At 42.5% G+C, this 12966-nt stretch overlaps 1 protein-coding gene across 2 annotated transcripts in view; it reads right to left on the bottom strand.

Moving 5' to 3' along the window:
• The window catches only part of LOC119389866 (ATP-binding cassette sub-family C member 5), a 56597-nt gene that overhangs the window by 25580 nt on the left and 18051 nt on the right, over positions 1 to 12966 (bottom strand). Inside the window, exons 8-17 of one of the 2 annotated variants that reach the window (XM_037657273.2) lie at positions 12377 to 12524; positions 11258 to 11514; positions 10350 to 10505; positions 9715 to 9858; positions 8607 to 8678; positions 7607 to 7731; positions 7452 to 7524; positions 5842 to 6217; positions 4923 to 4982; positions 1407 to 1606 (exon numbers count right to left, since the gene is read on the bottom strand). In XM_037657273.2, the coding sequence (XP_037513201.1) occupies positions 1407 to 1606; positions 4923 to 4982; positions 5842 to 6217; positions 7452 to 7524; positions 7607 to 7731; positions 8607 to 8678; positions 9715 to 9858; positions 10350 to 10505; positions 11258 to 11514; positions 12377 to 12524 (1611 nt within the window). The remainder of the gene's footprint in view (positions 1 to 1406; positions 1607 to 4922; positions 4983 to 5841; positions 6218 to 7451; positions 7525 to 7606; positions 7732 to 8606; positions 8679 to 9714; positions 9859 to 10349; positions 10506 to 11257; positions 11515 to 12376; positions 12525 to 12966) is intronic. The other variant, XM_037657274.2, reaches the window with a different exon arrangement.

Raw genomic sequence — 12966 nt, 5'->3', positions numbered from 1 at the left:
AACACAATTTTAAGTTGATATATAGCCAATAGCTTTGTTAAAGCGTATGGTCATTCACATGCAACGATAGTAATCGCCAACACTTTCTGCATGTAGTTTTTGTGCTCTGGTGCTATGTGCAAGCCATAAGAAGTAGGGGTGTGCGAATATTCGAAATTTCGAATATTTTTCAAATAGTGTTTGCTATTCGATTCGATTCGCACTGGAATTTTACTATTCGAACTATTCGAACTTCCCAAAAACAAATACAGTCAACGTCCGATTGAAAGTGTCCCCTTCAGATTTTCAACATGCTTCACCTCATTACACTCTCGTATTGCGGCAAAGCTGCCTTTCAAGCTCCGTTACGGTCGAACTTTGCCAAGACACATTCAACGTCCGATTGAAAGTGGTCCCTAGATTTTCAATATGCTTCACCTCATTACACCCCGGTATTGTGGCAAAACTGCCTTTCAAGCTCTGCTACGGTTGCAAATGTACTAACTCAAGAAGACGCTGGTTCCAACATGGAGATGAAAGATGTGGCAGAGGTGGCGGCTCAATTAATGCTGTTTTGGACCTGAAATTTGGGCAGGAAGTCCGAAAAATCGGAAGCCGAAGCTTTTTAGCATCCAAAATTTCAGATGTTCTTGTATATCAACGTCTATGGGGCAGATTTGGAACTCCGGACTTGAAGGGAGCACACCCTTGTCCGCCACATCAGTTGGGCTTCCACAGAAGTTGAAAGAGGAGGAGAGGCTGAGGAAATGGCATCTTTGCCTATCTCGTGTAAAGTGTTGTCGGCAACACTTTGGTTGCACCAAATCATGTACATAAATAGAATTCGGCCTCTACATTGCCTCATTCTTGATAAGACAACTATGAAACACCACTCCGCCAGTGCTTCATCAACCTAGAGAAAAGAAACACTTTCATGTTGCTATCTCATAAGAATATGCTTAGGAATCCTCTCAACTTTTTTTCTGCAATTTCACTTCGAAGTATTCGAAAAATATTCTAGAAATATTCGAGAAATATCCGAAAAATATTCGATTCGATTCGCACTCACACTTCAATATTCGAATTCGTTTCGCACCCAAAATTTTGCTATTCGCACAGCTCTAATAAGAAGCCAACTGGCCTCATCATCATCATCATTGGCCTGACTATGCCCACTGCAGAGAAAAGGCCTCTTCCATGTTCCACCAATCAACCTGATCGTGTGCTCCCCACAACCTTCTTAATCTCATCTGCCCACCTATAACTTCCTGCCTTCCCTTTGCGCACTTGCCGTATCTTGGAATTGCTACTCTTAATTAATGACCAGTGGTTATCTTGCCTTCACGCTACATGCCCTGCCTATGCCCATTATTTCTTCTTGATCCCAACTAAGATGTTTTACTGAGCAACCCTACGAGAATGCCTACCGAGTCGACCCAGTACTGCAGCCAGATGTTGGCGAACATCTGTGCGCAGACGAACACCAGGAAGGCCAGGGCCAGTAGGATGACCACACAGGGGCCGCCCGCAGCCCTAACGTACAGCCAGATGGCACGCTTCGACAGGCCCCCGACTGCCTTCTCTTCGTCCTTCACCAGTCGGCTGCTGCCTTCCATGCTGCCGTCCACTGCTCCGCAAGTTCGAAGCATCACAACTCACGCTGACAACCGCTGACAACCAAACGGTTCCTCAGAAGCAAGAAAGTGTGTGATAAGTGACCAAGATTTATGAAGAGATGAAAAATTCATGAACACGGGGGTGTCGCTGGAGCCAATGTTTTTCAACAAGTGGACTTTTCTTCAAGGCTGCAACTGCCTACCTTAGTGCATGCATGTGCATGTTTCGTACCCTTCTCCTCCAACCCAAACAAAAGAGGAGGAAAAGGCAGGTGCCCAAACGGGTGGGGGAGAAGGAGGGGTAGCCGTGCCGAATTGGGCGAGTGAAAAGACAATACGAAACAGATAGTAAAAAAAAAGAAAAAAAAAGCGTGAGGGGAGGGGGGATATGCATCAAAAGCATGGAAGGGAAGGTACATGCTTCACTGAATTAAATTTGTCAAAAGTGAGTACCACCTGACAATGACAATATTGCAGTGATAAAAATGGTTAGAAATTCCTAGAAGAAAGGCTTAACCACTACTTTTCGTTGTGTATCTACCATGTTAGATAGATTCAAGGGCCTCCTATTGGCTGGAGTGTACTAAACTTGTGAGTGAGGTATGACTACATTTTCAGTCTCTCGGGGACCGGGAGTTCGACTGAAGCGACACCCCGTCCGTGTTCATGAATTTTTCCATCTCTTCGAGCTTCCATCTTACCCTGAACTTCTGCCTTTTTTCGAGCTTTATGAAGCGGTACTAAAGCTTTTCACTACAGTGAAGACAACGCAATGATGGTTTCCATTAAACTTTGATATCACTTTTATACTAGTTATTACGAATTTCAAGTAAGCGATTATACTATAACCTAAACATTTTAAGACTTCCCACGTTCTAATTTTTTGCCATTCATTAAAATATCTTATACACACTTTCTAGTAAGTTTCCAGCAATCTACAGTTGGTGTGGAGAAATCTGAGCCATTACTGGCTCATAAATACCGAAGTTCAGTGGCAGAAAAAGAGAGTCCACAATTCAGTGGTAGTTCAATGGCAGTTCAGTGGCAGAAAAGTGAGTGCACATTGTCATGACAGAGAAAGAAAACTATGCAACTCACTATAAAACTGATTAGATATTTGAAATCAGCATTTCATCATCAGCAAACACCAAAAATTTCATTGCCCTAAGCAATATATCTAAAAGAAAAAATTTGAGTAGCATTTCCCCTATAGAAAAATGGACATTAACAGCAGAAGAAATTAGTGGGAAAATAGAAAGACCAAGCTTTTACTTTTTTTGCATACACTTGCAACGAAACATTCACATAAGCAATATGATGCCGTGAATTTCTATGTACATATATTCAGTCACATTCCTAACTGCTGGCACAGAAAAGGTTATAAATAGGTTGAGTATCTTAACGAAACAAGAAGGATGGATTGAAGGGCCAATTTTTCTTTTCTTTTGTTACGACACTTCATCTGTGATGATTTGCTCAGCTGATAAGTAGGCATGATTCACGAGAATAAAATTTAATTTGAAGTAGCGCCCATTCTGCCTGGTTTTCCTTCTAGTGTTGTCATTTTTTTACCCTTTAAGTTCAAGATGGCTAGACGTTATCATATGTAGCCAACAGATAATGAAGCCAATGGGCATTATTAATTGATATGTAGTAGCAATGAGATTAACCCTTTAATGCCTGAATTATGAAAGCACCGAAGAAAAAAAATTGTTTTTCATTTTTCAGCTTTAAATAGCAACCTTAACTTAAATAAGCAGTTGTATTATCTCAAATGCAACTTTAATGCATCCTTTTAGGTATATCGCGAATTCGCGACAACCGGCACTTAAGCCAATAGTAGCTCAATATGTTCAATGCAACGCAAGTATGGCATCGCCGCACCAATGAAGCGGATCCCTTCAGGGCGACGTAACTTGGCGTCGTCATTGTTGTTAAATGCAAGTTTGATTTTATTGCCTCCTACCAATCACGTGACATCGTGTTGGCCACCGTGTGTGCCATAGACTCCGCCGCCCATCATAGCCATCTTCTTGGGAGCCGACAGAATGACACGAAGGTGACGGCACTGAGAAATAGATCTAGCTCGCAACGAGATAGAGCCAGTTCTTTGTTCGGATTTTTCTGCGTTGCAAACAGATTGCTCTGCTGAACGATGTGTTCCGTGAAGGTGTCATAAAAAATTCCTTGAAATATTAAATGGGAGGTCGAACAGTGTCACATTGAGGATGAGTGGTTTTCCAGTGTGGCATTTCCCGCTGTTCTTCATGGTCTTTTTTTTTCACCGTACTGCATGTTTTAGAGAGGCACTAGCTTGACTGGTCTACCACATCTTCGTCTTCATCCTCACTGCTCGATGAAGACACTCGTGCTTGTGCGTGAGGATCGGGATCGACTTCGTCATCTTCGCTGCCATTGTGACAGCTGTCGTCACTTTTATCTTCAGGTGGCAAGCACATGCGAAGCCTTTTTTCCCATAAAATGAGTGGAAGTTCATCATGAACTTGTCATACCGGCAGTCATCATTGACTGACTCAAATGCCGGATGTCGCGAATTCGCGACATACCACAGAAGCGAGGATCGCGCAGGAAATAACGTACTTCAAAACAACGTGACATGTCGTGTGCAACCTCTTGTATGCGTGCACATCGAAAAAATTTTATAGGAGATGAAACTTACGTCCTTCGGGCAGAAAACGACGAAGAAGTGATAGCTGTTGCACGTGCTTCGCGCTCTCCGGCAACTGATACACAACACTGGGTTCCAGCTTGCAATACCTTAATGCAATGGCGCTAGATGTCTCGTGCTGTTAGCTACGTTCGCCGCAAATACGTGACAGCCGCCGGTGAAGGTATCAACGCGTTTCGTGTGTTACTTAATCGGCGTCTTTCGGTATGTCGCGAATTCGCGACAACCGGCAGTAAAGGGTTAAGGAAAAGTAAAAGGAATGAAAAAAACTTGCAACCAGTGCAGACTGGACTCAGAATAGTATTTGCATTTAACTTTTCAATTAGTCTTGACTTCAAGACACCACTGCATCTGTGCAACTGGCAGGTAAACTTGCAGAGCTGGTCTTATCTAAGCTTTCAGCAATATTGAAGAAGACTACCAGCCAGGCCCGTAGCCAGGGGGGGGGGGGGCGCCTCCCCCCCCCCCCCCCCGTAATTTTTATGATACATGGTATTTTACTGAAAATAAATAATGAAAATAGGCGTTTTTCTCAAATAGTCACGGCTTTCAGCAAGTGCCCCCCCCCCCCCCCCCCCGAAAAAAATGCTGCACATCTGTAGCTGCAGGAAATTTTCAGGCAAGCCATCTTTACTTGCCTGTTTCCTTGTCACTAGCCAACGCTTCCTTTGAGTCGACTGAATCCACCATTGGCACATCTGAAGAAAAAGAAAAACAAAAGCAAAATGTCAAACCTGATCAGTTTGGAACTCTCGCTGAAGTTTTAGTTTCTAACGCGTGATTGGAAGTGAAGTTACGTTCCTTTTTTCTTCTGTCTTTGCAATGGATTTTGAAGCCTCTCCTATGCATTATATCCCTTCAGAATGTTCGACCCCACAGAACTTTACTTGCAAAAGCGGCATTTGCATCTATTCCGGTTCATGTACTAATCACTTCCGAAGTCTTTCAGTGTCCTATGTATTATGCAAAATATTCCTGCTGAAAACTGCAGGAAGAGATGTAAAGGTGAGCACTAACTCTTTGGAATGGAGACTTTCTTTTAGTGCCTGCCATATTGTGCCACAGCATAGCAAAAAACATGAGTTTAACTTTAACCTACAGATTGATGGGACAAGTTGGTCAACGTGTATATGAAGTTGCAAACAGTTAGCAATAGCATGTATGTCAGCAGCACCGCGTGTGAGAGAAACATTGACTTCTACTTAACTTATCTTGGAAATTTTGTTGCAAAAGTCATCGATACTTCTTTTGAAAGCAACAACACTGACGGTGTATTCTTGTGAGTGCGTTGCATAATGTCATTTTGAATTACAGTAGACTCTCGTTAAACGCAACCTGAAGAGGCGAGGAAAATATGTTCCGACTAATACGAGATCTATTTACTTAGAGAGGAACAGGGCTGCGGACAAAGCCAATCATATTAGAAGCAGTTGTTCCACTCAAGCAGCAGTTCCGTTTAAGAGATTTTTCATGTACTGAGAGTCAACTGTACAATGTTTATAAGCAGAACTCACGAAAACGCATTTTCAGGTAAGCAGTATATATATATATACAAACCGCCAGAAGACCAACCTCCGGCTCCGGTCTCGACGGGAAGCTTGGCGGCCGCCGCATCCATGTGGAACATCTTGCGGTACTCGCCGGGGAACGAGACGAGGGCAGCGTGCGTGCCGCGCTCGATGATGCGGCCGCCGCGCATGTACAGGATCTGCTGGCACTTCTCCAGGGCGGACATCGAGTGGGTGACGAGGAAGACCGTCTTTTCCCGCAGTGCACCCAGGATACAGTGCTCCAACAAGTGGCGTGCCACGCGCGAATCCACAGCCGACAGCGGGTCGTCCAGCAGAAAGATGTCCCGGTCGCTGTACAGTGCCCGTGCCAGGTTGATGCGCTGCCGCTGGCCCCCGCTCAGAGTTGCCCCTTTCTCACCAATCTGCGGTGCTCCCGGGAAAGTCAACGTTTCACTCAAACGAGGAGGACGACACTGTCTATAAATGTGGTCAAACGATACATGATCAGACTCTGGATGAGTTGTTTATGGTCTATCTGACAATATTAGAGATGCGAGTTGGGCTAGTAGGTGCGGATTGACTTAAGACATTAATTAGCGCAAAAAAGAACAAAGGACAAGCTGTAAGCAACAGACATAAGACTGGGCATGGGTGAATATTCAAGCGCTTCAAACATTCGAACGAATATTACAGGATTTGAATTCGCTTAAACACAAAATTGAATTATTCAAAATATCGAAGTATTCGAAATGAACAAATAGACGTATATTTGACCACATGTAAACCCTCTGTGAAGGTGGTTTCACTGCAGCGTGAAGTGCTATACCGTGAAACCACCTATCCAAAGAAAATCCGCATGGCCACGGAGCCACACTTCAAGGTTAAATTTACACATTACCTTCACCTCGATTAATAATTTTTCAAGTTTAAAAGCACTTTAACGGGCTTATATGTGCTAAGTAAAATAAATTTTAAAACATAATTTATCGCTTATCACTTGCATCCCACTCCTATTAAAATCTTGCTACTATTCAAAATTGCTTCCACTTTGCTTCTAACCAAAAAGGTGACATTCACACATGCCTAGTTCCAATTCTTAAAAATATGGCGCAGGTTAGTTGGGTAATGACAAAAACACCCATTTTTCTTTATATGTAATATATACTATTTGAATTATTCAATTCGAAATTATTCGTCCAAACTGCTTTTTTTTTTAATTTGCTTCGAATATCAAATTTACTGACCGCCCATCCCTAGATTAACACTGAGATATATTTGTGCACCCTTGCCTTGCCACAAACCCTATGTTTCCTGTTTAATACACTTGACAGGGTTGATTGACAAATGGTTTCATAGCCCTAATCTCTGCAGAAAATTAACAGGTCAACAGCTAGCCCTAAGTAATACAACTCAAGGAGTACTCTAAAGAAAGCAGTGACATCTTTCAGCAGTCGTGCCAGCTTCATCTCTGTATAATGTAAGCATCCATGACATACTTAATACACGAATAGTTAATTGGGCGCGGTTCTTTCTGCACCCATTTTGATACAAGTCACAGGATATTTTGGCACATTCTAAAAGGCAGTCAATTCCCATATCCCTCAAGACCAAAGTATGTAACTTGATTACCGTCAAAAAGATGGCATTATAACTCACCTCTGTGAGGTCTGCACAACTAAACATTGCCAGGTCGGGCAAGAGGCAGCAAGCTTCAAGAACTGCATCGTATCTACAAAAACGAAAACATGGCCCTGTTGTTCTTTATATAATCTTAAAAGTTTACCTTACACAGAATGAGATTAGTAGTTCACCTTGACTTCAAGTACGGCAACCCGAAGAGAATGTTGTCCCTAATAGTTGCATTGAAAATCCAGGCCTGCTGGGTCACAATCGCAATGCTTCCATTGACATCCATTTCTCCCTTCAGTAAGTTCATCTGCAAGCAAATTGAACAAGCTCTATCAGCAAACTGCAATTTTCTTTGTTCTTTAAACTTCAAGCATAAAGCTTCGATCGAATTTATTCCTTGATTACTTTTTTTTTCATAACACATGAAAAGTGTTAAAAGTTATTGGGTCAGTAGCCAAATGCTGTAAAGGTTGATAACTAACAATACAGAAAACTCTAAAACTGCGACAAGTGAATTTCATTCAAATGCAGTTAATATCACGATACCCAGATTAGCTTCCAATACCATCATAAGGCTAACAAAAAAAATTTCTGAAGATTAGCATAAAATAGACAATGAATAAAGAGTAAAACATATAAAATTTTGAAGGAGAGGGGTGTTTTACCAAAAATAAATAACGAAAATAGGTGTTTGTTTTTTTCAAATAGTCAAGGCTTTCAGCAAGGCAAGTCGGCCCCCCTCTGAAATAAATTCCTGGCTATGGGCCTGACTACGTATTACAATCAACTGCGTCCGTGCAAAGAAACGCACACGTGCCTAAATATTCACTTCTCTGTCTGTCATCTAGTCCATGCTAATGCACAGAACAGCATGCATAACCATTCAAATAGTACTCAAGCTTCCACCATTCGTTAAAAAAGAAATCTGAAAAAGACTAAAAAATGCAGCCAATAGGCAGGAATACAAGGTTTTACTAAATTATAAAATGGCCTCACTATTATAAGTATGCTATGTTACAACTGGTTAAGCACAGTAAAGGTTAATGAATACTTCACATATATAGTAGTCAGCTTGTTCTTCTACTAATGGCTGATAGCAACTTTCATCAGTTTCCAGCAGGAACTATAATATATTAGAATTTTTTTAAGTTAGTGTGATCAAAATTAGCAGTGCAAACTTACCTCACCACACAACGCATTCAGCAGTGAAGTCTTGCCACCGCCCACACGACCGCAAATGCCAATCAGTGACCCCTGCAAGCAAAAGGGGCAAGAGCATTATGACATCTGCCACTTACTCTTGGCACTTCAGGAGTTCACACTATTCTTACAGTTTAAACAGAGATAACGGAAAGCACCAAAAATCTTATGCTCTGATAATATATGGTACATACGCTTTTCTGAATAGCACATTCTTCTTAAAGGGGCACTGATACCTTTTTTCGAAGGCGAGTTTACTTTGCCATACAAATCTCCTGTATGCAGAGACGGCTCTGAGCAAGTGTGAACCTCAGCAAACGCTGATAAGATATTTTATTTCGATAATAAAGTCAATTTTTTCATGGCGCACCTACCGACATCGACACTAGCTTGATGTCAGGCTACAGTACTAATTCTGGTGACTTCATGCAGCAGTCAGGTATCAAAACTTCCAAGATGGTCACTTGTGCATCACAAACGGTACACTGTACCAACGGAGCCACAGTGCGGAGCGGCCGTGGAAACGTCACCATATATTTTGCGAGCAACTGTACACTGTACCAACGGAGCCACGGTGCGGAGCGGCCGCGGAAACGTCACCATATATTTTGCGAGCACGTGATGAGAAGCTCATACCGTGTTGTGACGTCAGGGTACAGTAGAAAATGAAACTAGGTTTTAAAAACATACTGTAATTACTTTTTCAGGGTGCACTCGCGCTTATCACTACCTTTTCTAGGCTCTTGAGGGCTTGGCCTTTCATTTGACGCTAAAAAATGACAACTGAAAATTTTCGTGTCAGTACCCCTTTAATTGTCTGTAGAGGCATGTGCACATACTGAGTCACACAATGAAAGGTTGTCTAAAGGTCAGCTGGTTTATAAATGCACATGTAATCCAGTGCACATGGTCATTTTTCATACAATTCGTACCCTATTAAAACAAACCAATGCAATTTGCCTTTCCATGTACTATAAGGGCACTACTACACTCCGACTCTTGACAGCTCTTCACTGAAGTAAAAAATTAAAGTATATCAAGGTTAAAAACAGAGGATGTTTCCAAGTACGGTGATACAGCCTTTTCTTACCTTCTTGATGTGCAAGGTCACATCTCTCAACGCCTCCTCGGGTTCGGCAATCGCTTCAGTCATTGGCACCCTCTCGTTCGCATCCCCATTGCACGCCTCTTGTGCTCCTCCTCTGTGCCTCGCCCGCTTGGCATTTGGTACACCCTTTCGTGAAAAAAAAAATTTTTTTTTTAATAAAGAAAGGGATATGCACGCAGTAAAGTTCCTGAACATGCTAAAAGGACATGAAGACACTGTATGATGTAGGATGATCACACATCAAAACAACACCAGGGTCCAAATTTTGCAACAATCCTTTTCATTTTCGATTCGTTTCACCCTTTGCTATATACTCCACGCAAGGATGTGCTGCCAATATTACGCACATTGGCCACTTGGAACAGTGGCAACATATAGCATGGGCATTGGATTCCAGGGTTTAACTGCATGATTGGTAGCTTTCCATGTTCCACTTTTCATCATCTCAAGATAAGTGAAGTATTACAATCCTAATTTAATGACTTCTTGGGTCCCATTTGGCTTTATGGCTCCCGATACAATCATACTGTACCAGTCTTTGGCTAGTGCTTCTTTTTAGGCACTTTAGGGCGTAAGGTGTTCATTATGCAACCAACCATCAGGACAAGCTCACTCACCTTAAACCTGTCCTTTACGATGTCAACACTCTTGATATTGTTGGACTGCACACTGTTCCACGTGAACGAGGCGTCCGAAACCGTCACGGCAAATCGCTTGTCTTTCTCCTCGATCTTCCTCACCCACACTTTGGCATCGTCCAGTTCTAGAAGCGCCTGCGTAAAATCGATGGGTGCGCTTGGTCCGACGTTCCAAGGAGCGATATTCCGGAAGACAGCCATCAATTAACAACAACACATACAGTGCTGTTTATGATGGACATAAGAAGCAGATCAATACGTTTCCACCACCAAATGTGGGTGCACTCAAACAAGGATAAGTAGCAGAAGCTATTCTAGGACATGGCCTCCCAACAAATTCATCTGTCAAAATTGAGAGACAACATTAACCATGAAATTTTTTTCTAAATCTGTGGAGGTTTGCAGATTTGAAAAAAGCTCTCGTGTTTTATCAGAACAGCTGTCATGGGTTCTTTCCTGGCTGAAAACAATTCATAGTACTTAGCGCAACCGCCATAAAAAGCAAGCTGAAAAAAAAATTCCAACAGTTTCCAATAGTGAATTCCTAGTATACTGCATACCACCCAAACATACCGACCATCTCCTTCAGCTTTCCAATACCTTGAAAGTAGTTCAAAGACGCAGCATAAGCTTGCATTATAACAATGCCATTGATTTCAATTCCATTTGGGCACAGCACCACAATGAAAGAAGGTGTAACAGTTTACTTTATTTAGCTAGAACTCAAGAAGGGGAGCTAAAATTGGGTTGATCCACATGTCCAAATTACATTAGGCGACGAGCATTGATGGGCTCTTTTCAAGGCCTCAAAATGTGATCAAGTTAACGAATGAATTAATGGCAGTAAACGATGTTGAGAAACAAAAGCAAACTGGGAGTGCATGTACCTGTATTCTCTGCAGAGCTACTTTGGCTTCCGTAACTGCTCTGATGGCATAGGGCAAGGTTCCTATAGAGAAGCCCATGCCATTGAAAAGCGCAAACAGAGTGAAGGCCTTGGAGGCCAGCAGTTGGTGGCCAGTCGCCCCATATCCCAGCAACGTGGTCACCGTTGCCATTATCAGGATCACAGGCGTCACAGTCGTCGACAGCGACTGCAGAAAGTTGCCCTTCATGAGCACTTTGCGCTCCTCATTCCGTACATCTGCAACAGGAATGAACACAGACAGAGGAGAATGATTAGCCACTGTTACATCACTCTGCAACATGCACCAGTAAAGCAAGAGAAATTCACTAGCAAGGCAGTAGTAAGGCAGTGAGGTTCCTCCAAAAGCAGACTTTCCAGTAATAAGCAAACACAGGGGTAGTAGTAAGCATCACCCAAGCTCTACAGTGGTGGTGCTTCTATACTAGTTATTCTGCATTCTTTTAAGTGCAGGAAAATTATACCTTTGTGCACCGAAGTGCAGCAAAATGATGCCATTACCTGGGTCACTACGATGAAATCGAGGCGAACAAAATAGAATGCACCCAATGTGTTGTTTGAGTCATAGCTCTGCAAGTTGTGTGCTTCCCACTTTTCACTTTGCCTCCTTCCCCTACCTGTTTGATATCTGACAGTCATCAAAAAAGGTTGATGCCTAATGGTTAAAATCTGACAATGCCAAGACAAAAAATGGCTTATCTTGCAACAATCTTCTGAAAATCCTCTATCACATCTTACACGAACAATCTCTGCCGTTGCATGAAGTCATCTGCATTCTTGTAGAGTACTATATACTGAACTTCAGTGTGCATGTAAGCAATAAAACATTAATACCCATTTACACTGCTATGGCTTTCTCTAGTGAAATGCAAAAGCCTTTACTGCTTTGTTAGGATGGAAATAATGGGCAGCTGTGCCACTTTAAGAAAAAGAAAGCTAACCAAAAATAAAATTAAATAATAGAAATTATTATATTTAAAGCTACAGCTGGAGTGTGTCGTGATCAGAGGCATCGTAAATGGCAAGGTACTAAAATAGCTGTAGACAAAGCGCACGGGGCAAAAACGATGGTGGCACCCACCATGAACCTTGCTGGCGAAGGGCTGCTCCCAAGCGTACATCTTGATGAGGCGGATATTGTTCACCACCTCGGCCATCAGCTCTACCCGCTCGTCGGCCCTCTTCACAGCCAGTCGCCGCAACTTGGCTATCACAGCTGCGATTCCACCCTGCAGACAGTGCACAAGTGGACAGACTAACCACCACAGAACCTACTGCCCACATTTGAAATGTGTAAGGTTAGTGGCGTGAAGTCACTTTTGAGGAAGAATTGAGGATCACTGGTTTTGCACAGCCAACCATTACCATTTGTGCAGTAGTAGTAATTTATTGGATTTACAGAGACATACAAGAGGAGCAGAGGAACGTACCGGATGATTATAGTAACTGCTTCAGTTATAGGGACTCTAAAGAGAAAAATGATTTTTCGCCGTATCAGTAAGTTAACTCTTTCACAATTCCAAGATCACCATGCTTGTCGCGAGAAGACACTTGGTAAACGGGAAAACATGCAAAAAAATATGTGGGTGTCGGTGCCACCTTGAAAGTCCCGCACCAAACACCGTGACGTCATAAATTTTGAAGGCGTCTACTAGATCCTAAGTAGTTCCT

The sequence above is a fragment of the Rhipicephalus sanguineus genome, chromosome 4 (genome assembly GCF_013339695.2).
Source record: "Rhipicephalus sanguineus isolate Rsan-2018 chromosome 4, BIME_Rsan_1.4, whole genome shotgun sequence".
Taxonomy (NCBI): domain Eukaryota; kingdom Metazoa; phylum Arthropoda; class Arachnida; order Ixodida; family Ixodidae; genus Rhipicephalus; species Rhipicephalus sanguineus.
The sequence above is the reverse complement of the archived record's forward strand: the minus strand, read 5'-3'. Positions and strand labels throughout refer to the sequence as shown.